This window comes from Delphinapterus leucas, chromosome X, assembly GCF_059928025.1.
Source record: "Delphinapterus leucas isolate spDelLeu-1000000601 "Yukka" chromosome X, BTC_Dleu_Yukka2, whole genome shotgun sequence".
In the NCBI taxonomy this organism is placed as follows: domain Eukaryota; kingdom Metazoa; phylum Chordata; class Mammalia; order Artiodactyla; family Monodontidae; genus Delphinapterus; species Delphinapterus leucas.
This window is the reverse complement of record NC_143150.1, coordinates 99096431-99121560: the sequence shown is the minus strand read 5'-3', so window position 1 is coordinate 99121560 and position 25130 is coordinate 99096431. Positions and strand designations below refer to the sequence as shown.

General features: G+C 42.3%; 1 protein-coding gene across 1 annotated transcript in view; it reads left to right on the top strand.

Moving 5' to 3' along the window:
• Nucleotides 1-14128, top strand: part of SYTL5 (synaptotagmin like 5) — a 102339-nt gene extending 88211 nt beyond the window's left edge. The window contains exons 13-16 of the mRNA XM_089904638.1: nt 7411-7517; nt 9069-9215; nt 12007-12215; nt 13147-14128. Coding sequence (XP_089760764.1) covers nt 7411-7517; nt 9069-9215; nt 12007-12215; nt 13147-13289 — 606 coding nt within the window. The 3' untranslated portion in view covers nt 13290-14128. The remainder of the gene's footprint in view (nt 1-7410; nt 7518-9068; nt 9216-12006; nt 12216-13146) is intronic.
• Nucleotides 14129-25130: the final 11002 nt, after the last annotated feature.

Sequence of the window (25130 nt, the reverse complement as noted above, 5' to 3'; positions counted from 1 at the left end):
GCAGATCAGACTTCCTGGGTTCAATCCTGGCTTCATGACTCTGTGTAACCTTGGGCAGGTTACTTAACTTCCCAGGCCTTGGTATTCTCACTGGTGATAAAAGAATTGGACATCAGTTATAGGGATGCTGTGAGGCTTGATGAAGCCTGCTATGTGATGTTTTCAGTATTGTGTCAGGCACGTTGTAAACTTCTCACTAAATGCTAGGTAGTATTTATGTTACATTGGAGTCCTTATATTGCAATTAACAGAAACCCCAGCTCATACTACTCAAAAAAATAAAAGGAAATTATGGGCCAGTGATTATCAAGCATGGCTTGATCCAGATACTCAGATCTTAGCAAGGCCCTGGAGTCTCTTGGTCTCTCTTCTCTGTGTTAGCTTCATTTGCAGACTTCATGCAGTGTGGGCCTCCCTCACTAGCTCCACGTCTGCTTCTCTTGGACACCACAACAGCTGCAAACCTCTCATCCTTGCCTCACACTGTCCAGGAGAGGAGAGAGTTCCTCCTCCTCCCAATAGTCCAGCCAGTGCCCTGGCTCTGGTTCCTAATTCTCATTACATTATTTGCCCATCCTGAGCCAATCATTCTGGCTAGGGAGGTGAGATACATTGAGTGGCTTAAGACAATCAGAGCATAACTCTGGCCTTGAAGGTGGTATTGCCCCCAAAGAAATCCTGGTACAGTAGTACTAAAAAAAAAAAATGGTGAGTGGATGCTAGACAGCAAAAAACAAGTGACCATCGTCAGTAACACTTGTTGATCATCAGTAGCAGCATCGTTTATGTCTCATGGTTACAACCATCAGTGTGGGGTTAGCATAGTTATCCCCATTTTATAGAAGGAGACTGAGACTCAGAAATTAAATACAGTATTCTAGTGGATTTTATAAGTGTTGACCTTAAACTTGGTGTAAATAACTCATGGGAAATCTTTAGGAGGTTTAATTGGGCTACGGGTAAAATGGACAATGAAATAGAAATCCTCAAACAGGAAATAACCTCATTCCCATGACTAACATAAATGTGGTAGAGATAGGAAGTGCAGTGTTAACAAGTCCATGATAGCATAACATTTCTCTGACATTAAATATGAGAAATATTTGGTCATTACAGTACTAAGTTTCTTGGAATTGAATGAAAAGCCTCAACATAAAGGATAGCAATTAATCTGACTTAACAGTCCCCTGTCTCATGCTTCCTTTTGTGTAATGGGTGAGCATCAAAGAATCATAGAAAATGTCCAACATGTCATATGATGCGTGACACTGATGAAGGACAAGTGACATGTATCTTAGTCCATGAAGTTAATTTGTCTGTCAGAAATACAACATGAAAGCACAGAGGGGCTCTTTGGAAACCAGCTTGGAGGGTTTCCAGTCAGTTTCTTGGAAATGGTTGGAGAATTTGCACTGAGATGATATCAAAGCTCTCCCAGGCCTCTCCCAAGCATCCTCTGTGCTTAGGGGTCAACAACTTTCCATGGTAATCACCTTCACATTGACGCTGAGTGGTTTGACTTTCTATCATAAGGGAGAAGCATCTCTCTGAGGCTGCTCAAGGTGGAAACATCCTGATGGTGTTTAATGGCCCTGGAACTCCTTTGGTCCTCTGCCAGAGGCTCTCTTTAGAAGTCTGTCCTCAGGCTATTGTAAATTTTTCCCACGTAGGCAGAGAGCCAGAAATTCCTGGGAGCTTATGTACCCCCTGCCACAAGGCAACCCTTAGCCAATAACTGATAGATGGGGGAGTTGGAAAGCTCAGTTCCATTACTGAGAGTGGGAAAAGCTCTGAGGCGTTATACTCCAGAGCTCTCCTGCTGGATCTAGCTGTACCTTTGCCTGGCTTCCTCCTCTTCCCCAGCCTATTTCCCCAACCCCTTCACTGGCCTGTCCTGGGAGCACTTGCTTAAATAAGTCACTTGCATAAGAATCCTCACCTCAGGGTTGGCTTCTGGGGAATGCAACTGAAGTTGGTGTCTCTAATCCCTGTCATCTTTTTCCACCAAGCTCCCTCTGACACATACAGAGGAAAGCCTGCGGATTATTCCGACTTGCTTAGATACCATGCCTTCCGAAACCAGGGAGGCAGGATACCAAAACATGCTCTGGACGCCGCCTCCTGCTTCGTGAGTGGCTCATCCTCGGGCTGAGCTGGGCTCCCTCTGGTTGATTACCAGCTGACTCTGAGAGCTGTCATTTCGTTCTCCGTCTGCCCCTCAGTCGTTTCAGTGCAGGAGTCACTTCATCAGCTACAGCTAGAGCATGGGCAGCCTTGGAGACTTGATGCTTCTTGTAGATTATCCAGCTGAGGAGCCGAAGTGTGAGCTACAGGGACCAATTTCCTTAGTAATAGACGATCGGAATTAATAGTCTTTAAACATTCAGAAATACTGACATCCTTTGGCAGTGGGAAGACTGGAAAGACACAGTGCCTTATTGCTTATCGACTCTGTGTTGGTGAAAAGTCCCTGGACACCTTCCTTTGTTTTTTTTTTGTTTTTGCGGTATGCGGGCCTCCCACTGCTGTGGCCTCTCCCGTTGCGGAGCACAGGCTCCGGACGCGCAGGCTCAGCGGCCATGGCTCACGGGCCCAGCCGCTCTGCGGCATGTGGGATCTTCCCGGACCGGGGCACGAACCCGCGTCCCCTGCATCGGCAGGCGGACTCCCAAACACTGCGCCACCAGGGAAGCCCCTTCCTTTGTTTTTGCTGGGTCTTACAACCCATATGGAGGCCAATGCAGACGGAGAAAGAACTCAAGATGCCAGATGTACTTACTATAAAGTAGTTTCACAGTATAACTCCCATTTACTGCATGACGTGGGACTGTTTATTAGCTATAACTCGCTGTCTTACCGGAAGGCATGTTAGGTAGTTAGGCAAGAAGAGTTTGTCAGTATAAATTGCCTTTCGAGTGTTCCCAGAAGGTGTGATTATATAAAGGATCTTTGAAAGTCAACAGCAAGCTTAAGTGGTTTTCCAAGGAAATCTTCGCCATCCCACCTTCAGGCAGAGTCAGTGTAATATAAGGTCCCGTGAAATGATTGCCTAGCTAAAGGGCTCTCTCTTTATGTGGCAGTTTGAGCAGACTTATGTCCATGATATATGACCCCACCTTAGACCTGTAAGTGTCTGAGTGGAAACTCTGCTTCCTACTCTGATGGAAAGTGGATCTCTATCTCTTCAAAAAGCCTTCTGGAGCAGAGGAAGATGTCAGTGCTTTACCTATATCCCCATTTTCATGCATACATGGCTCCCCATGGCTGTCCCTCCTGCCAGCCAACACCTACCAATCTTTGTAGGAGAGGCGTCCTCAGGCTGCTGGAGTGGGCTTGGAATGTGGGCTCCCCCCACCCCCCTTCGTATGTCATCATCTCTCCCATCCTTTAAGGACCAGACACGGGCCCCCTCTTCACCCCATTCTGGATTATTCTCTTCCCACAGTAGTTTCTTTGTACTTGTATTGGGAACAACTGTCATCATTTGTCTGGCGTTGAGCTTGCTGTGTGGTAGAAGCCCTCTTCTCCCAGCAATCAGGACCAATAATAGTAGGTCAGTTCATAGACTAAGTCACAGAAGTCAAACACATACCCACTCCCCGAGTGCATTTCTTAATCATGTACTTTAACTTAAAACAAATACATGTGCATTCATTTTCAGGTCTTCTAATATAGGGGCACTTTGTTTTGTTTGAGTATGGTTTCAGTGATTGCAATTCTGTCATATGCTCTTGGCATAAATTCTGACCCTAATGTATCCTAATCGACAGTTGCTAGTTTGCGTTTCTCTAAAGTGAAACAAAGACTTAAGAGTACTTTCAAAGTCAACCAAGTGCAAAAACCTTTCTAAATATTCACCATCTTGTTCCTAATCTTTTACAGCTTGGAGCCCAAATATAATCCAATAGCAAATTTATTTTCAAATCTTTAGTTCTGATAAGTCGGTCAACCTAATTTTTATAGTAGCAGCTGTCTTTTGGGACTCTTCAATTTGTGACACTCAGTTATATAATTACAGCCACAAATAGGCCTGGCATAGAGCTTCGGGGACGAATGCAGCTGACTTAAGCATGCACTTCAGCTGATGGGAGCGGGCACGCACGGTCTTTGTAGAGGATTCTGCTCTTCGCTGGGAATGGAGAGCATTCGGGCAGATGAATAGAGCTTCTGTTGAATATATATCTCCTGGATAGAATGAAAATTCATTGAAAGCCGGGTCTCTCTCCGTGTCCCCGTAGCACTTAGCAAAATGCCTTAAAATCATTACCACAAGAAGCCATTCCATATGTGTTGGTAGAATTGAATAAACTGTATTGAATTCTGCAACCTTTTTCTGAGTAGGAGTTGGTTGAATAATGTAAAATGGTAGTATGCCAGGACAGGATGTTGCCTTGGAATTTCCTTGCAAGTGTACCAAAAATACCCCCAAGATATTAGCTATGTGCAGACTGTAAGATGACTCCCTCCTTTGGATTTCTTTTGTGTGTGACTATAATGCCATAAGACTTCACCTTTATTATTTTCTACTCCCACAAGATTTGAGGACTGTGTTTATACCAAGTCACCAGTGTATTTGAATTTCAGCTAGAAAGTAATGCGACATTAATAAATCCCAATAATGCATGTTTTGATCTCTACAAATACACTGCACGTTAGTATGTGACACCTGCACATATAATTTTTTCTGCCAATACATTTTCCTACCCAAAGATCTCAGCTGAAAGCAAACAGAGCTTGCACTGGTTAACTGTTGTTGTATAGAAAGCTACCTTAAATCTTAGTGGCTTAAAACAACAATTTATTACTATTGCTCTTGATTCCGTGGGGTGACTGGACTCAGCTAGGTGGTTCTTACTTAAGGTCTCTCATACGGTTGAGGCTAGGTGGTAGACGGAGGCTGAAGTCATCTGAGGGCTTGACTGGGCTGGTTGCTCCAGTTGGCTGTCTCATACTTGATGTTGGCTGCCAGCTAGGTAGGAACTCAGCTAGGCCTGCCGACTAGGAACTCAGCTAGGCCTGCCGACTAGGTAGGAACACAGCTAGGCTTCTCCATGTGACTTGGACCTCACATCATGGGTTCCCAGAGGGAGAACCCCAAGAATATTCATTCCAAGAGAAGAAGTAGAAGCTGTTCATTTTAAGGCCAGGGCCCAGAAACTGGTACATTATCACTTCTGCCATATTCTACTAGTCAAAGCAATCACAGATCCCACTCAGATCCAGAGAGGACAAATACCTCACCTCTCTTTAGCCGTAGTACCAAAAAAGCAGTTGATCTCTTTTATCTGTCATAATATCCATTATAATTTTCCATTTGTGACTTTCACATAAACTAAAATTTACTGAAACCATCAAAACAATTAGAAAAGTCCTCTTACAAGGCACTCAATTTAAAATAATTAAATATTAGATGGATAGTCTATTCCACCATCTAATATCATTTGTGCCCCTGGCAAGATAGCTGAATAAAATACTTCAAATGACTTCCCCACCTTTACTAATAAGTTTTACCACCACCAAGAGGAAACAAAGTAAGGCAAGGATTCCTTTTGTAATGGTATCAGTCTTTTTCGCTGAGGCTTGAACAGCCTTGGGCTTTCTTGTGGGTTTTGGGGTTTCTGAATTCTTTCAGTCTGCCCTCTCTCAGAGGAGAGCAGTTCTCAGCCCTTGACTCATTGCTCAGCAGTCAAGTTCCTGCAGGAAAAGTCTGAGGAAAGTACACTACTTTTCTTACCCTATTTATGAAAAATCAAAGTTCCGTTGACTCAGTGGCAAACGGGAGACCTATAGAACAGAGGCTGTGGGTATGTGCTCACACTGCATTTTTAAATTTTAAATTTGATTTTGAGAAGACTGTAGATCCCCATGCTATTGTAAGAAATAATACAGAGAGATCCTACATACCCTTTACCCAGTTTCCCCCAATGGTCACACCTTACAAAGCTATAGTGCAATGCCACAACCAAGGTGGTGACATTGATACAATCCACTCATCTTATACAGATTTCCTCGGTTTTCGTTTGTGTGTTTGTGTATTTATTTCTGTGCAGTTTTGTCACATGTGTAGCTTTGTATATTCACCACTACAGCCAAGATACAGAATGGGTCCATCCCCACAAGGATCCTTCATGCTCTTTTATAACCACACCCACCTCCCCCCCCGCCACCCCCATTCCTAACCCCTAGCAACCATGACTCTATTCTCCATATCTATTATTTTGTCATTTCAAAAATGTCATGTAAATGGAATCGTATAGTTCGTATCCTATTAAGCTGACCTTTTTTCACTCAGCATAATTCTCTGGAGATTCACCCAAGCTGTTGTGTGTATCAATAGCCATTCCTTTTTCCTGCTGAGTAGCACTCCATGGTATGGCTGTACCACAGTTTATTTGACCAGTTATCTATTGAAGGACATCTAGGTTGTTTCCAGTTTTGTACTGTAACAAATAAAGATGATACAAATATGTATGTACAGATGTTTTTCAGTGTGCACAGTCTTTGACTTCTCTGGGATAAACGCCCAAGAGTGCAAATGGCTAGGGTGTACGGTAGTTGTATGTTTAGTCTTTTAAGAGGATGCCAAACTGATTTCCAGAGTGGCTGAACCATTTTACAGTCCCACCAGCAATGCTGGAGTGAACCAGTTTTTCCTCATTGAGTTTTAATGAGGGGAATTACCAGTATAGCTTTTCATAGTTGGTGGCTGGCAGCCCAATGTGAACCAGACATTACTGCCTACTTGCCCCTTCTTGGACACTTAGGAAGGCCTTGAGACATCAAGGACAGACAGAGAGAAGGATCTTCTGGGGCTGTTTTCAGTGACATCTTTATTCCTGCCTCATACCCCAAATTATTTGGGTATGTTCAATGATGGGTCCAGTTCTCAATCCATCACAGGCACTCAGTGTCCGTTGATTCACCGAACGTGTGTTATATATCTCCTCTCAAATTCCTTTTACTTTAGCGTTAAATGTTTTTTGTTTGTTTGTTTTTGCGGTACGCGGGCCTCTCAAATGTTGTGGCCTCTCCCGTTGCGGAGCACAGGCTCCGGACGCGCAGGCTCAGCGGCCATGGCTCACGGGCCCAGCTGCTCCGCGGCATGTGGGATCTTCCCAGACCGGGGCACGAACCCGCGTCCCCTGCATCGGCAGGTGGACTCTCAACCACTGCGCCACCAGGGAAGCCCTTTAGCGTTGAATGTTATACTCAAATAGCTTCATAGAGTTTTCCAGCCTCTCTTTTCTCATGCCTGAGGCATCTCTTGAACCAATAAGTGCCAACATAGTTGAATGGGAATAAATTGTCACATTTATGCTACCAAGTAAATATTGTACATTCGAATATGGGCTACAAAATTACAAACCAAGCATTCTCACTTTTTCTTTTCACCTGTCTCCTCTTGGCCAGGTGGAATTTGCTGAGGATATCGGCCTTCAGTACAAGGGAGAGCTGACAGTCATTTTACGTTACATACCCCCAGAGGAGAACCTGACACCTCCACTAGGACAGCTTCAAGGTAGAGAAAACAAATCAATGACTTTGATCGGGGACATTCCATTTCTAGAAGTGTGGAAATAGGGATCAGGGGACTATGTTACTTTTACATTACACAGATGAAATGGAAAGGTTTAGGTGTCACTGTCGTTTAAGGAGAGTCGAAAAGTATACACTGTGTATGGGGAAGGGTGTCAGATTCTTACAAGGAAAGGACAGAGTTCATACTTAGAGACCAACCTTAATGTTGAGATTTGTTTCCTGGAAGTCCAGGACATATAGGATCTTCCCCCCTGCCGGGTGGAGTGGGGGGGTAGTGGGAGATGGGGGATGGCCTGCTGAGAGGGGAGGTGCAGAAAGATGCTGTCTGGATTTATGACATTCACAGCTGCTCAGGGCATCCTGAGAAAGGAATTAACCTGGAACAAAAAATACAAAGGAAAAATCCAGATGGAGTCAACTTTTTTTTTTTTTTTTTTTTTTTGCGGTATGTGGGCCTCTCACTGTTGTGGCCTCTCCCGTTGCGGAGCACAGGCTCCGGACGCGCCGGCTCAGCGGCCATTGCTCACGGGCCCAGCCACTCCGCGGCATGCGGGATCTTCCCGGACCGGGACACGAACCCGTGTCCCCTGCATCGGCAGGCAGACTCTCAACCACTGCGCCACCAGGGAAGCCCGGAGTCAACTTTTAAATCCCTTTTGCCCTTCTTCTTTCTTCAACTCCTACAGGCAGCCTCCTTTATCTTTCTTTTCCTATCACCCTTGTCATTGTGACCCTGTGCAACTAAATTACTATCTCTCAGCCTCAGTTGCCTCACTTCTTAGGGATATTGCAAGAATTAAATAGGTTCATTCATACAAAGCACTTAGAACAGTGTTAAATAAAGGTGGTGGTGGAGGCGGTCCTTATTCATGTTGAGCGTATGTCATCAGAATAAAAATGTGATGCGGGAAAAGTTTCCTCTCACCCCCAAATGTAATTGTGTCTGAGCTATATAGCCTTTAGAGCTGGCCCAGCATGGAGTTGACAATGTACGTGACTAAAATATCCAAGACGGGAGTTAGGAATTTTCTCTTTGGGGGTCTTGGCACATGTGTGTGGCTTTCATTGTAGCTGTTCCTCACAGAGAGCAGGGATGTGGCCCAGGCAGCTCTCGGGGTCTTTTCTGTTTTATCCCTTTATATTGTTATAGGGGAGTATTTAATTTTTAAAAATTTATTTGCTTATTTTTTTCAACAAAACTGAAAGATATATCCAGAAGGAATGCAGTGGTGTAAAAGCATTTAAGTGATTACATGGAAAAGTATACAATAATGTAAAGATCTCATTCACTCTGAAAATGAAATCTTTGTGGATTTTATTTGTAAATTTTGAAATGGAATCCATGATCTATCTCTTCCCTTCTTTTCTTTCTCTTCCCCTCCCCCCCATTCTCATTCTCTCTTTTTCTTTCATTCTCTCTCTTCCTCCCTCATTCTCTCTCTTCCTCCCTCATTCTCTCTCTCGCTCGCTCGCGCTCGCTCTCTCTCTCTGGCTCTCTCTGTGGCTCTCTTTCTCTCGTTTTCTCTGATGGCTGATGCAGGAAAGAAGCCCTTTAAACGAGGAAAGAAGAAGGATTCTCCTGTCATCTCTGGAGGAATCCTAGAAGTGTTCATCAAAGAGGCGAAGAATTTGACAGCCGTGAAATCAGGAGGCACTTCTGATAGCTTTGTGAAGGGGTAATTTTGTTTGAGCTCATTTTCGATGGTACTTAATGGGAGATGAAAAGGTCTGTGATCCATGAGACGGTGGCTGTGGGGCTTCTGTGTTGTTCTTATTCTAAATGTGCTAGGAAAGAACTCCCCTTCACCGCTGGCGTTTACATTGAAAACAGTGCAAGAGAGATCTGCCTATTCTAGCTCTCAGCCTGCTTCTAGCATATTTCAGAATGTCCTGTGACTCTCGCCCTCAAGACTGGCAAATTTTCCTGTGAGATTAGTTTCTCACAGGAGGAGAAAGTATGGTTTTCTACATGTAATATGCTTGTATTGTGCTTTTTTATCATTTGGTGCTGACTATATGCAGCGTCAACAAAAATATTGGATCCTTGGTATTTTGCTCTCTTGGGGGAAATTGTAAAAAGTGGAGATGTCAGGGCATCATCCCTAGAGATATCCACTGGAGAGTGCCTTGAGGAAACTCCAAGACTGCCTCTTGGCCATTTGTGCCCACTTTGTGGAGCCCTGGGCAGTTTCTTGAGGGAACGCAGCCCTTTTAATGGACATTCTTACCCATTCAAGGCAACCCAAACAACAAATCCCTCCTGATTTCTATTTGAGATTTTTCTCCTATAATTGGAAGAACTAGAACCAGCAGGATATTTTTCATTCATTGCAACAAACACATACATGCACACGTTCCAAGCACTAAGTCCTGCAGTTCCAAAAATAAGACACGGTCCCTGCTCTCACAGAGCATCACAAAATGCATAAGGTAAAACAAAGTCCCGTGATGCCAGCCGTGAGGTTAATTCTTTGAGTCAGATGACAGTATCATTCCTCTCCTCAATCCTTCTTAGAAAAGTGTAATTTTTCCTACAAGGAAATGAGTCAGTCCTTTATGCTCACACAGTCTAACTTTGGTAAGGGCGGTAATAAGGAGAAGCGGATGTCTGGGGCTTCCCCACTGGTGGGTGTGTGTGCCTGAATCCTGGTCCATCTGTCCTTGACTCTTTCTCCCAGGAGGTTTAAGCACAGAAGAAATGCTTTCTGTGGATTCTGCCGTTGAAATTTGCTTCCCCAGCCCTACCATCTAGCTCTGGCCGCTTCCTGCTCACTGGTGGGATAAGGGTATGGCTTCTCGCCCATGAACTCATTGTGGCCTTGCACGGATGATTTAACATCTTCTGGAATAGTTTTTACTTTATCATGTTGAACATTTATGAAGCAGAGATAATAAAGGACTGTATCTTTGTTTTATATATATATATATATTTTTTTTTTTCCTTTTTAAAGGCCAGTAACTTTCTAGTAAATTCTCTCCCTAGTTACACTTAAACATTGAGCTGATTTTAAAGGGACCTCAGATTTTTTGAAAAAGAGCATGAGAGAGCAAGAATAGACCTTTGTGTAAAATTTAATATTATATATCAGTAAATATTAGGTCTGTCCGTGAGCCAACATAACAGTGGCTTAAACAAGACAAAAGTTTTTTCTCTCATATGTAAACAAAGGCTAAAGGTAAGCTATCCCATTGGCCAGAACTTAGTCACATGGCTATGTGAGCTACAAGGGAGGCTGGGGAATGTAGTCTTTATTCTAGACAATCTTGTGCCTAACTTTAAAAAAATGAGGATTTTTGTGTTTTTTTTAGAAAAATAGGGAGAGAATGAATTGGGAGGTAAGCAGTCTCTGTTTGGTACATGAAATGAAATCTCAAGTGTCATAATGTATCTTCTTTATTGTAAGGTCATTTGTGGTATTTTTCAGGTTTGGTGTACTAATTTCATACCCATAAGTCTCCTTCCCTAAAGTCTGCTCCCTGACTCGTCAGGTACTATGATCAAAAACAGAGTAGAGAAAATGAGACAGTGAAGGGAGGGAAATTGATAAAAATATGTTACTAGGCAGGTTACCACTGTGAGCAACTGGGGCTCAGTTCCACTTAGGAAGCATCAAGGAACTCTGTGGAATGTACCTTAGGATCATCCCTTCAAGGGACAGGGAAGCTGGGAGACTCATCCACCAATTTCTAAAACTCATTGGTTGAGGGTTGCTCCTGGGGACATTAAATTCCCAGTAATTCCAGGGTTTCCTGCACAGAAGCTGAGTCAGCTCACAGAGCACCAAAGTCCTTAATTAGAGAAGCAAAGAGACACAGGCACTTGAAGTAGGAAGCTGTGCACATGCCAGGAAGTGCTCATCGTGGCTTCATGTCACCTCAGAGGTGGGCCAAAGGTGATAGGAGGCAGAACATTATTACATAGTGTCTCCCACAGGAGGTATTTTCATTTCAGTAGGAGGGAAGGACCAATACAGGATTAGAAAGGAGAGGACGGGGGACTTCCCTGGTGGCACAGTGGATAAGACTGCGCTCCCAATGCAGGGGGCCCGGGTTCCATCCCTAGTCAGGGAACTAGATCCCACATGCATACCACAACTAAGAGTTCGCATGCCACAACTAAGGAGCCACCTGGAGCCCGCCCGCCACAACTAAGGAGCCCACGTGCCGCAACTAAGACCCAGTGCAACCAAATAAAGAAATATTTTTTTAAAAAAGAGTGTGGGCATTTTACTATTGCCCCACTTAAAAGAAATAATAAACTATTCCACTAAATAAACCCAGATTTAAGCATATGTGATGCTGGGAAAGAAAATCAAATAGACACACACAGATAAACACACACACACACACATACGCACGCACGCATACACACACACGAGGAATTATGGGAAATTGACATGACTACGCAAGGGTGCCTTTTTCTGCTTTACTGTCTCACTGATGGCTTGATTGTGTTTTCTCCTGCAGCTACCTGCTCCCTGATGATAGCAAAGCCACCAAGCACAAAACTCTGGTAATAAAAAAGAGTGTCAACCCTCAGTGGAATCATACTTTCATGTTCACTGGCCTGCATCCCCAGGATATAAAGAATGTTTGCCTAGAACTTACCGTCTGGGACAAGGAGGCCTTTTCCAGCAACATCTTTCTGGGAGGAGTTCGTTTGAATTCTGGAAGCGGTGAGGGACTTGGTAAACCTGAGATAGTCTGTGACTTGGCGTGGGGCAGGGGAGTGGTTCCTGCACGTTTGATGTGTCCTAAGTGTATATGTAGTTTCCTCTTAGCCGACTCTCGAAATTTCCACAGATGCTCCATTACTTTAGCCAAGGATTGGTTCATTGTTAAAATTACTACTATGTAACTTTGTATCCTTCAGCTAGAAGTGTGGTGTGTATAATGCTTATATTCAGTCCTTTCATAAAATACCATTTACACTTCAGTCTAAGTGAATTTCAACTACTTTCTTGGGCCTTACTTCAGGATTTGCTCGGGAGAGGATCACTAAGACAGCACATGCTTCTGACCGGGGAGAGAAGGACTTCCAAGACGAACTTGACTTCAACCTCTTCTCAGTTCTGTCCATGCTTGCAGCCATTCCACTGCTTGAATCGAAAGGAAATCCATTTTTCCCCTAAAAAATAATGTCTCATGTTGTTCAAACAGGTCATGGAAACACACCACTGATTCCACAAGACACAACTTTAACAGGGCGAATTGGGGAGGGTGGGGGGAATTACAGCAGTAGAGCACGTGTATAGATTAGGGAGAGCCAGGACTACCTCTGCCACTAAAACAAAAACTCCCAGTCAGCCTGTTCTTCTCTTGTGTTAACTCAGTCTAGATGAGCCAGCTTTCTACCTAAACTACCAAAGTGAGGGAGAAATGAGCCCCTAGGGCCATCCTGGTTTGTTCCCCCATCATCTAGGCAGAGGAGAGGAATGCAGGCTACGAAGGATGTAGTCCATGCTAACTCCACTCACTAGATAAGGTGACAACAAGCCACTGAAGGGCTCTCTGGTCAGCGGGTCCGCCTCAGAGGTTGATAGGTGTCTTCCAGAGGATCAAAACGTTTCATTTGTAAAGTGTAATGCTTCCCTTTCCCTTCTTTAGGTGTGAGCCATGGGAAGACCGTGGATTGGATGGACTCTCATGGGGAAGAGCAACGCCTCTGGCAGAAGATGGTAGACAATCCTGGGACTCTGGTAGAGGGCGTACTCATGCTCCGTGCCAGCATGGGGAAGAGTAAGCTCTGAAGGTACCAGTTCTCCAAAATGAGGCCTCTTGGGACTGTCTGGGTGTTATTTCCTACCAGTAGCAGGCTTGGGACCTGGAGTCTGCTTCCCTGCCATTTCTCACCTGAGGGTATTGGGACATGAGAGGAGAGATATCAGTGTTATGAACACCTAGGGTCTTGCCAGGTGTCTAAAAAAGCATGTACCTCTCTATGTGCATGGGCCAGGGCTTTTTTGATTGGGTGATAGAAAGTATACCACACTGTCGTGTCAACAAGCAAATTGTGCAATGATTCATAGGCTTTATACCGTAGGGGAAATGGCACATGCTTATTTGAAGCTGCAGTTGAGATTGGGAGTCCCCAAACTTTTTCTAATTTGTGAGTGACTTTAGGTTTTCTCTAGGTTTGAGGGAAAAGGGGGCCACTTGGAATGTAGACCACTTGAAGTGTAAGAAGAGGGGATAGTGGGAATCCCCATGATCCAAAGGAGGCATTGTGGGTATGGACGCTGGGGCAAGGGCATGGCCCTCTTATTGTGGCCAACTTGTGGATTAACCGGGTAGGTTTTCAAGGGAATTTTACTAGTAGGAAAGCTAGAATCATCTTCAGGCTTATTCTAGCTAATTGTTCCATATTCTGAATTTCTTCTTGAATTTTGAAAACAGGTTTAAGAATATATTTAGCATTATTCTTAGAAAGGGGAATAAGCAATCCATAATCATTAAAAAAAAAACAGGCTCTCTAATTCTAGAAAATTGAAGTTATTAGTCTAGTGTAGCTTAGTGCATATGGTACATTTTTTTAAACTCACACCCATATCTCTATGTTGCCCTTCTTAAAAACAGAAAACAAAAAGTGTACGATCGTCACTACTTCCTATATTGGAAATATAAATTGTCTTCAGACTTGATATGACTGAGTATGTCTTCAGAGACATTTTAGGGGAGGTGAGAGAGGGTGGCGATGGTGAAGCCTGGAGACATCTCTAAAGTAGACAAAATGAGGTAGATTCATTCACTAATAATAAAAGTGGCAAAATTAATCAATTCCAAAATTTATAACTCAAACTCAAGATGAGCATGAACTTTATGTATTCAGACCTTTGCCACAGTCAGAGCAATTCTGTGTCGTGACTTCATAAAATCCAACATCTAACTGGGTATTTCCATAATGCAAGACCCAGGTGTGCCTAAGTCCATCAGAAACCTGTTGGTGTGGCTCTTAAAAATAAAAGGTAAATTGATCTTTAGGTTACTCTTTTTTAAGTATAGTGTAGAAGTACAAAAAATATTTTTAATCTAAGTGATACATGTGAATGGCATAAAACTGAAATGGTTCAAAATTGTGAAAATTAAGTCCTACCCCTTCCTCTTCCGTATCAGAATATATTGACAGCCTCATTCTTTTTTATGGCAACAGGGTATTACCTTATGGGGTATATTAAATTTATTTAACCAGTCCTATCAAATGCCACATTAAATATGGTTAACTAAGCTCTCTCTGTTTGGTGGCTTTTCTAAGCAATCTTTTTTTCAAAACTAAACACTTTGAAATTCAAAATGAGATGTGTATATTGCACAGCAATTCTACTTTTGGGTATTTATCTTACAGAGATAGATACATATGTGAGAAATGAGTACATACAAGGGTGTTGCTTGCAGAAGATTGGAAACAACCCAAAAGCCCTTCAATAGAGGCCTTTGGCAATATCATACATGCCTAATTTTTCTGTTTCATTAATTGTTCCCTTTCCTTCTCTGTTAAAGATTGTTAACATTGGATTCTTTGATGCTTGTTCTTTCTTTTCTCCTCACTTTATCCATCCTCTCCGGCATTATCATGTATTGTATGCTCATGGTTTTATGATTATTTATGTGCTTACAACTACAGATTCACATCCCCAACCCAGATCCTTCCTCTCAGCCCCGCATCCAACCGCCTGTATGATATCTCCACCAAGATAGCTCATGCTCTTGACATACTCAAAAATGAGCTCTTTATTCTACCTTCTCTCTTACACCCATGTCTTTCTACTCCAGTACGTCCTGTCTCAGCACCTGGTACCATCATCCACCAGGTTATGCTAACTAGACACTAGATAGTGATCTTTTTTTTTATTGACATATAGCTGACTTAACAATATTATGTTAGTTTCAGCTGTACAACATAGTAATTTGATATTTTTATACTACAGTTATTCTAAAACGTTGAGAGTACTCTGTGTGCTGTACATTACATCCTTGTAACTTATTTATTTGATACCTAGCGGTTTGTACCTCTTAACTCCCTTCATCTGTTTTGCCCCTCCCCCCACCCCTCTCCCCTCTGGTAACCACTACTTTGTTCTCTGTATCTGTGAACCTGTTTCTGGTTTTTTGTTTTTTTTTTTCCTAGTTTTATTTATTTATTTATTTTTGGCTGCGTTGGGTCTTCGTTGCTGTGCGCAGGCTTTCTCTACTTGTGGCGAGCGGGGGCCACCCTTCATTGCAGTGCGTGGGCTTCTCATTGCGGTGGCTTCTCTTGTTGCAGAGCATGGGCTCTAGGCACGTGGGCTTCAGTAGTTGTGGCATGTGGGCTCAGTAGTTGTGGCTTGTGGGCTCTAGAGTGCAGGCTCAGTAGTTGTGGCACACAGGCTTAGTTGCTCCATGGCATGTGGGATCTTCCCGGACCAGGGCTCGAACCCGTGTCCCCTGCATTCAGATTCTTAACCACTGCACCACCAGGAAAGTCCCCTGTTTCTGTTTTGTTATATTTGTTCATTCGTTTTATTTTTCAGATCCTACATATAAGTGAAAACACAGTATTTGTCTTTCTCTGACTTATTTCACTAAGCATAATGCCCTCCAAGTCCATCCATGTTGCTGCAAATGGCAAAATTTTGTTCTTTTTCCATTGTATATATCTACCACAGCTTCTTTATCCATTCTTCTGTTGATGGGCACTTAAGTTGCTTTCACACCTTGGCTATTGTGAATAGTGCTGCTGTGAACATTGGGTGCATATATCTTTTCAAATTAGTGATCTTTGATTTATGCCTCTTCCTTACCCCGAGGCAAAATCAATCAGGGCATCACATTGATTCTACCTCCTAAATATCTCAAAAGCCTGTCCAGTTCTCACCATCTCCATGCCACCACCCGAGTACAAGCCACCGTTATGCCTCTCTACGATTATTACAGGTCTCCTAGCTGCTATCTTTGCAACCACTCTTGCCCTCCCTCAATCCACTCTCCATACGGTGGCCAGATTTTCCCAACATGTTATTTTTAAATGTTCAAACATGCAGAAAAGTTGAAATGATTTTACAGTGAGCACTTATACCTACCACCTAAATTTGACTTCTACCGCTAGCTATACTTTCTCATCATTGTCTATCTGTACATCCTCAAAGTGCTCTTTTAAAAAATGCACACCTGATCATGCTTTAGAACCCTCCGTGGCTTTCCATTGCCCTGAGAATAAAATCCAAATTCTTGCTCGGGGCCTGCCAAGCCCTGTCTGAGATGGTTGCTTCCTCCTCTCCAGCTCACCCCGGGCCATGCCTCTTTCATCTCCCCTGCTCTTCAGCCACGCAATGCATTTTTCTGCTTCTCAATCGTGCCAGCCTTTACTCCATCTCATGGCCTTTGCAAAGGAATCTGCTTGCTTGTTCTCCTCATCGGTCTGATTTCCATTCATCGTCCAGGTCTTGAACGTAAGTTACCTGCTCAGGGAAACCTCTCCTGACCCCCTTCTGCCTGACTAGGTCACAACAGCCTGCCTCTCTTTCCCCTTCATTACATACATCGCCATTTTCATAAATGATTCACGTAATGAGTCCTTTAATGCCTGTGTCAGTTCACTCCCCACCACATCCCTAGAATGTAAGATTCAGAAGGGCAGAGACAATATTTATATTTAAATTGTTTCACAGCTATATCCCCTGTGCTTAGTTCAGAGTAGGTAATTTGAAAATATTTGTGGATTAAGTGAAAATGAAAAAAAAAAAAGTAACATCAGAGAATGTGAGACCAGATAAGGAAACTGGGACCCACATAGATCAAGAAAAATCTCCGACTGTGATTGCCGATTGATCTTTTAAAAGCAACGTTTCTATAAGTACTTTAGTTACAACCCTAAACAGCTCATTCCAGCTTCTCTTGGCATAGATAAAAGCACAGAGTGTGCTCTCCAGCCCAGCATCTCAGCTTCTCAGAAGAAGAGACCATGGCCTTGCCTGGAGGATCCTACTCCTTATTTGGAGCGCCCTCAATTTTCCCTCAGTTGAATCAGACAAGTTGTAAAGGGACATGGGCAACCTTACAAGCCTGACCTGATCCATTCAGTTTGTAAATAGCACCCGCAGGGTATGTGGAAGGTCCAGTGAATCGGCTCTCATTTTGCTTATGTTGTTACTGTCATTGGAATTATCAGGATGTAGATTTTCCAGGTCACAAAAGCACCAACAGCAAAGATATTTTGATGGGACTTTTTATTTTGGCGTCCTTTTCCTTAAGAAATTTAAAGAAGTATATGACCAGTCATCATTAAGTATTGATACATAACTAATGTGTGAATTGAGCCCCCCTGATTCACAGTAATAGCAGCAGCATCACCTGCTACCCCAACGTTTCTATCGTGCAGGGGAGGAGAAACCTGTGGAAAAAAATAAGGGCAAACCCACTTTTAGAAGCAAAGTGGATGAAGATATCAAGTCCCAGAAGCATCACAGAAAGAAATACTGTGGCATTTTGGGCTGTGGTCAGTGTTTGTTTTTGCTTCCACGTAGATATTTCACCCTAAACTGAGCATTGCCTTTAGAAGTTGGCAGAAGGGCTTTCCTCCCACAATGGTATATTTATGGCCTCTGAAATTAAAGAAAATAAATAGGACGAGGAAGTTTATATAGGCAAAACTATAACAAAAATCAGATCTTGCAAGGTTTGAGCAAAGAGCCGTGGAAATTGGGCCACATCAAGGATTCCAAAAGATTATCTGAATCATCTGGGGTGTGAATTTAATACATTGATTCCAGAGCATTGCTCCAAACCTACTGAACAAAATCTCCAGAAAACTTCATCATTTTCATCAAGCTTCTTAGGTGATTCTAATAAAGTGGATCACAGTTTGAGAAAGACTGCATTAGAGGACAAATTATCTTGACTATATTATTTGGACCCACTCTACATCATGATGACAGATTGGCTTTGGCTAACTTGGACATTATTAATTGCAAGGCAACCATGGTGAGGTGGAAGGAGCCTAAACTTGAACTCAGATTGACATAAACTCAAGTCTTGACTACTTACCAGCCATGTGACCTCCGTCGAGTTAATTATCCAATCTAGGCCTTGATCTAGTTGCCTGTAAAATAGGGATAATTGGGCTGCCTTGTAGTAATTGAAGGTATCAAATGAGGTAACATATGTGAATATGCTTTGTAAATTTTAACCCACCGTGAAAAACAAAAAAGGTCATTATTAGTGATCTAGAGATAGCAATCTGTAGTTCATAATCTCTTAGGCCCTTCTTTTCCTGGGTGCTTGGCTAGGTCTTAATCATTCTATGTACAATGAAGTGGTCTCCAGTGTACAGCAACAATACAAAAAAAAACCCTTACTTTGCTATGTCACGCATTGTGGAACTTCCTACTGCATCTGATTAGACAGTAAGTCTTGCAAAAGTGTTTAATTTGAGGGGGAGAAAAACTGGTCAGTTTTTTGTTAAGATGTTGTGGAACGCATAAGCCAACTATCTTTCCACCCTTTTCCTTAACTTTCTTTCAGTGTAATGACCATCTCTTTCTATGGCCCATTGCTTATCCCCTATGTCAGGGAGATCACACCTACCTTCTTCACAGGGATGTTGTTCAGAATCACACTTTTTATCTACAGAAGGAAATTTACCATCCTCTCAAAAGAAATTCCATAGAAATACAAACTGCTGTTGTCATCATGAGGAATGCGTAGTGTTTCAGAGATCAGCAATTGTACCTCATTTACCACATTAGAATTTATTAAACTATTCTGGCAGAGGGCTCCTTTCATACTTGGAGAAGGGAGGTAGAATGTATAGTTAGTATTGCCTATAAGTGACAAAATGCACATGGGGAGTAGATCATATTTTTCTTTCCAGTATTTCAGCACAAGAGGATAATTGTCTCTAATCGTTTTCCTTTTTCTCTGATTGAGGCAGACACTAATAAAACAAGTAAAATATTTTATTATAATAGTTATGGCAAAAGTTTAAATCATGGGTGTTTGCTGAGGAAAAAAAGTCCATAGAGGGGCAGAGAACTAGATATGGATTTGAATCAAAATATTTTCTTTTTATCCCTTTATTGTTAGATCTGCTTACTTTGGGAAAGGAATCTGATTGTTCTTTCTAAGCATGTTTTTCTACTTAGCCAGAGGTTCATTTTGTCTTCAGAAAGTTGAAACTTGTTTGTGCAGATCCATGGGAATTGATGAGTCCTAACAGTAAAATTTTTTAAATCTTTCACATTTGGAAACAAGGAAGGAAGGGAGCCATTCCACCACAAAACAGTTTATGTCAATCATTTATGTTTGAACTGTAGTTAGAGTGATTGAGTGTTGGGAATATATTTTCTTTTCCATCCTTTCCAATATTCATTATTCATAAATTGACATTTTTGAAGAGAGATCATTGGCTTTCAGCGGATATGAAGAAAGAAATGTCTAGACTTTCCTGAATCTTCTTGCTTTTGACCTTCTTCACTACCCACAATTAATTAGTCCTTCTTGATTCCTAAATATCGTCTTACATTGTGCCTCTGACTGATGGGGTGCAGCCCAGAACCTTAGGAGATGCCCTCAGTGCTTTATGCCACTTGGATTAATGGAAATGTTATTATTAATTTTCAGCTCTTTCCTATCACCTCCAAACCCAGCTCTGTTAGAGTCATTTTTTTGCAAAGCATCTGAATGCACAAAGCCGGGTTGGGGTGAGGGGGGTTGCCCTGGCTGCTTCCCAGGGTGTCAAATTTTAAGGGGTACTAAACATCCCTGAAAAGGTAATGAGGTGGGAAACTCCTCTCAAGAAAAGTATGGTATTAGCAGGAAGAAATAATGTCTGCTTGAGTAGATAAGTGAGGAGGGGACCCCATAGCTGAAGAGCAATTCATGGTTGTTGAAAGACAGGTCTGATTAGAGACAGGGTTTCTGTTTTGCTGAATGGGGGATATAACTTGGGCCAGGCATGAATTGCTAAGGACATAGGGAAAAGGGGGTTTGCCTCCACTGGAGATTCCCCTCCATTGGAGATAGCCTTTATCCCTTCCACCAGGCAGGATTCCTCAAAATAAACAGTGTAAATAAACCTCTGAGACGGGCACCACATCATCGGGGCAAGAACTGGCCCAACTCTGAATGCCCTTGGTCCCCGTTCCTGGATTGAGTGTAGCTGTCACAGGCAGGCTGTTTTGTTCTGGGCCTGAAGATGAGTCCAAGGGTTTAGTGGACTGGAGAGGGAAGACACACTTTCAATACCCTAAGAACAGCTGAGGATCACTGGGTTCCTGGGACATTGGAATGGCAGCTCTCCTTGGGAAGAAGTATGAGCGGTAATTTTCCAAACTCTGCCAGTGACCAGGTCACCTATATCTGCCTTGTCACTGGCACCCGCCTGCTTTGTCTGCCAGTTTACTCTCCTAAGCTCCTGCTCTGATACGAAGTTGATCTCTTTGTTTTTAAATTAATCGACTTTAGACTGAGAAGTTAGAGCCGTATTAGGTTTACAGAAAAATTCAGCAGAAAGTAAGAGTTCCCATATACTACCACTCCCCTCCGCCTGCCAAGTGTCTCCTGTAATTAACATCTTTCGTTGGTGCGGTATGTTTATTATAATTGATTAACCAATATTGGTACATTATTAATTAAAGTCCATAGTTTATATTAGGGTTCATTCTTGGTGTTTTACAGTTGTATGGGTTTTAGCAAGTGCCTAATATCATGTATCCACAATTACATTATCATACAGAATCATTTTGCTGCCCTAAAAATCCCCTGTGCTCCAACCTCTTGCAACCACTGGTCTTTTTTACTGTCTCTTTTTTTTTTTACTGTGTCTGTATATTTTTCAGGATGTCATGTAGTTGGAATCACACAGGATATAGTCTCTTCCGACTTGCTTCTTTCACTTATCGATATGCATTTAAGGTTCCTCCATGCCTTTTTGTGGCTTGGTAACTCATTTATGTCTTTTTTTCATTGTGGTAAGAGCACTTAATGTGAGATCTACCCACTTAACAAATTTTTAAGTGCACGATACAGTATCACTGTTTTTAGTGGGGGAGAGGGAGAGAGAGGGAGAGAGAGAGGGAGAGAGGGAGGGAGGGAGAGGGAGAGAAGGTTGAAAGATCTAAGAAACAGTAATATTTTTAAAATTCCCTTGGGAATTCCCTGGCGGTCCAGTGGTTAGGACTCCGTGCTCTCACTGTCAAGGGCCCGGGTTCGATCCCTGGTCAGGGAACTAAGATCCCACAAGCCTCACGGCCAAAATAAAAAAAAAGAGAAAATTCCCTGGAGATGATGGGAGGTCTACATTCATTTTGCTAGTTTTCTTGGTTCTGTTGTTGGCTACAAATGACTGTTCCTATTTACTTGTTTTGCCACATTTAGTACAAAATTAGTAGCAATGCTTAAACACTTAACATGCCTACTTCTAAGCTTCTGTATGGAATATGCACCCCAGACCAAAGCTTTGTGCCACTCTGTACTTAGTGCAAAGTGTAATGTCTTTTTCATTAAATTCACTTTCCTAAGATCTCTCCTGTGTTCTATTACAAGTTATTCCTGGGTACTTGAAGACGCATATCCTTGAAGATGCGTTGTGTGTCACCTATTCCTCCTGCTTTTTTTTTTTTTATGTCTAGTACTTTCTTTTTTTTTTTTTTTTTTACATCTTTATTGGAGTATAATTGCTTTACAATGGTGTGTTAGTTTCTGCTTTATAACAAAGTGAATCAGTTATACACATACGTATGTTCCCATATCTCTTCCCTCTTGCGTCTCCCTCCCTCCCACCCTCCCTATCCCACCCGTCCAGGCGGTCACAAAGCACCGAGCTGATCTCCCTGTGCTATGCGGCTGCTTCCCACTAGCTATCTATCTACCTTACGTTTGGTAGTGTATATATGTCCATGCCTCTCTCTTGCTTTGTCACAGCTTACCCTTCCCCCTCCCCATATCCTCAAGTCCATTCTCTAGTAGGTCTGTGTCTTTATTCCTGTCTTACCCCTAGGTTCTTCGTGACATTTTTTTTCTTAAATTCCATATATATGTGTTAGCCTACGGTATTTGTCTTTCTCTTTCTGACTTACTTCACTCTGTATGACAGACTCTAGGTCTATCCACCTCATTACAAATAGCTCAATTTCGTTCCTTTTTACGGCTGAGTAATATTCCATTGTATATATGTGCCACATCTTCTTTATCCATTCATCCGATGATGGACACTTAGGTTGTTTCCATCTCTGGGCTATTGTAAATAGAGCTGCAATGAACATTTTGGTACATGACTCTTTTTGAATTACGGCTTTCTCAGGGTATATGCCCCGTAGTGGCATTGCTGGGTCATATGGTAGTTCTATTTGTAGTTTTTTAAGGAACCTCCATACTGTTTTCCACAGTGGCTGTATCAATTTACATTCCCACTAGCAGTGCAAGAGGGTTCCCTTTTCTCCACACCCTCTCCAGCATTTATTGTTTCTAGATTTTATACTTATTTGTCTTTGGAGCGAAACTCATTTGCTGAATTGAGGCACACAGGTTGGATGACTATCTGGTGTCTGTTTCTAAGGCTAGATGACGTCGAACAACTCTTCATGGTGCTTAGCTGTTGAATCTAACCCTCATTTTGGTTCTTGCTCCCTTATTTTCCTGTAAAGCTGAACCCTGACACCATCACTCCCTTTGCCCTCCCCTCAGTAAATCATGGGTAGTGAGTGACACGGGAAGGGATCAGAAGTGACATTTACTGAGCACCTAGTGTACTTCAGGGGCTTTACAAATTGTTATCTAATTTATTATCTGTGTTTTAAAAAGACAAAGGACCAAAAAAAGAGACATGAGTCTCAGAGAGGTTAAATAACCCAACTAGTGTATAATAGAGCCTCACCCTACGTCTAGCTCCCCATTTCAGATCCCAAAGCCCATGCTCTTTGTTCTTCACCAAAATGTACCCCAGATAGAAATTCTGCGCTTGTTATGAGCTGGAGACTTGCTTCTCAAAGTGTGATTCATGAACCAGCAGCATTAGCTTTACCTCGGAGCTTGTTGGAAATGAAGAACGTTGGGTCCCAAGGCAGAATGAATCACAGTATTCATTAGAACAAGGTCCTTAGTTGATCTGCAAGCACAATAAACTTTAAGAAGCACTGGTGTAGAGAATATGGCAGACGGGACCTTGATATTTAAGGTACTTGATACTTAAAAGAGTGTTAGTTGTAGTTGATGTGAACATTGGCCTAAGACACACCCCATTTATCAGTCTTTTTTTAAAATTTTTATTGAAATACGATTGATTTACAATGTTGTGTTAGTTTCAGGTGTACAGCAAAGTGATTCAGTTGTGTGTGTGTGTGTATTCTTTTTCAGATTCTCTTCCATTATAGGTTATTATAAGATATTGAGCATAGTTCCCTGTGCTGTACAGTAGGTCCTTGTTGGTTATCTATTTTTATATAGTAATGTGTATATTTTAATCTCGAGCTCCTAACATCCCTCCCCCAGCTTTCCCCTTTGGTAACCATAAGCTTGTTGTCTATGTCTGTGAGTCTATTTCTGTTTTGTAAATAAGTTCATTTGTATCATTTTTTTAGATGCCACATATGATATCATATGATATTCATCTTTGCCTGACTTACATCCCTTAGTATGATAATCTCTAGGTCCATCCATGTTGCTGCAAACGGCATTATTTCATTCTTTTTTATGGCTGAGTAATATTCCAGTGTGTGTGTGTGTGTGTGTGTGTGTGTGTGTGTGTGTGTGTGTGTGTGTGTGTGTACACCACATCTTCTTTATCCATTCATCTGTTGATGGACACTTAGGTTGCTTCCATGTCCTGGCTATTGTAAATAAAGCCGCAGTGAGCATTGTGGTACATGACTCTTTTTGAATTATGGTTTTCTCGGGGTGTATGCTCAGTAGTGAGATTGCTGGGTCCTATGGCAGTTCTATTTGTAGTTTTTTAAGGAAACTCCATACTGTTTTCCATAGTGGTTGTACCAACTTACATTCCCACCAACAGTGTAGGAGGGTTCCCTTTTCTCCACACCCTCTCCAGCATTTATCATTTGTAGACTTATTGATGTTGGCCATTCTGACAGGTGTGAGGTGATACCTCATTGTAGTTTTGATTTGCAATCAGTCTTTTCTTTGAGTCCTTTCTCTTCCTCAATTTTGATTTCTCCCCATAAACACATGGATGCTTACTAGCATCCTTTTTTTTCCTGTGTTCTCCTGTTACTATCCTGAAGGCATTCCCCAGTGTGTAGCTGACCTCATTTCAGAGTACGTGCGGTGAAGACCTGGCTACTTTTTAAATTATGGATGAGTCTTCCAACCTGCTGAATCCAATGAGGACCGACTGAACCTAGATACAGTCTCCTCTAAGCCTGAGGAAGTAGAGCCCCTAAAATCTCTATTCCATAATACCAGTCAGACAGACATCTTCTAGATGATGTCTCTTCTACTGTCAGTCAATATTTAGCACTTGTGTGGTTGATGATAATCAGGTATGGAGAAAAGCATTTGGAGACCAGCTTGGCTTAGGCCAGTGAAAAACGTGAGGCCTGAGTCAGGAATACATTTTTGTTCATCCTGCAGAAGGATGAAAGAGGGTAATAGCTCTGCTACTT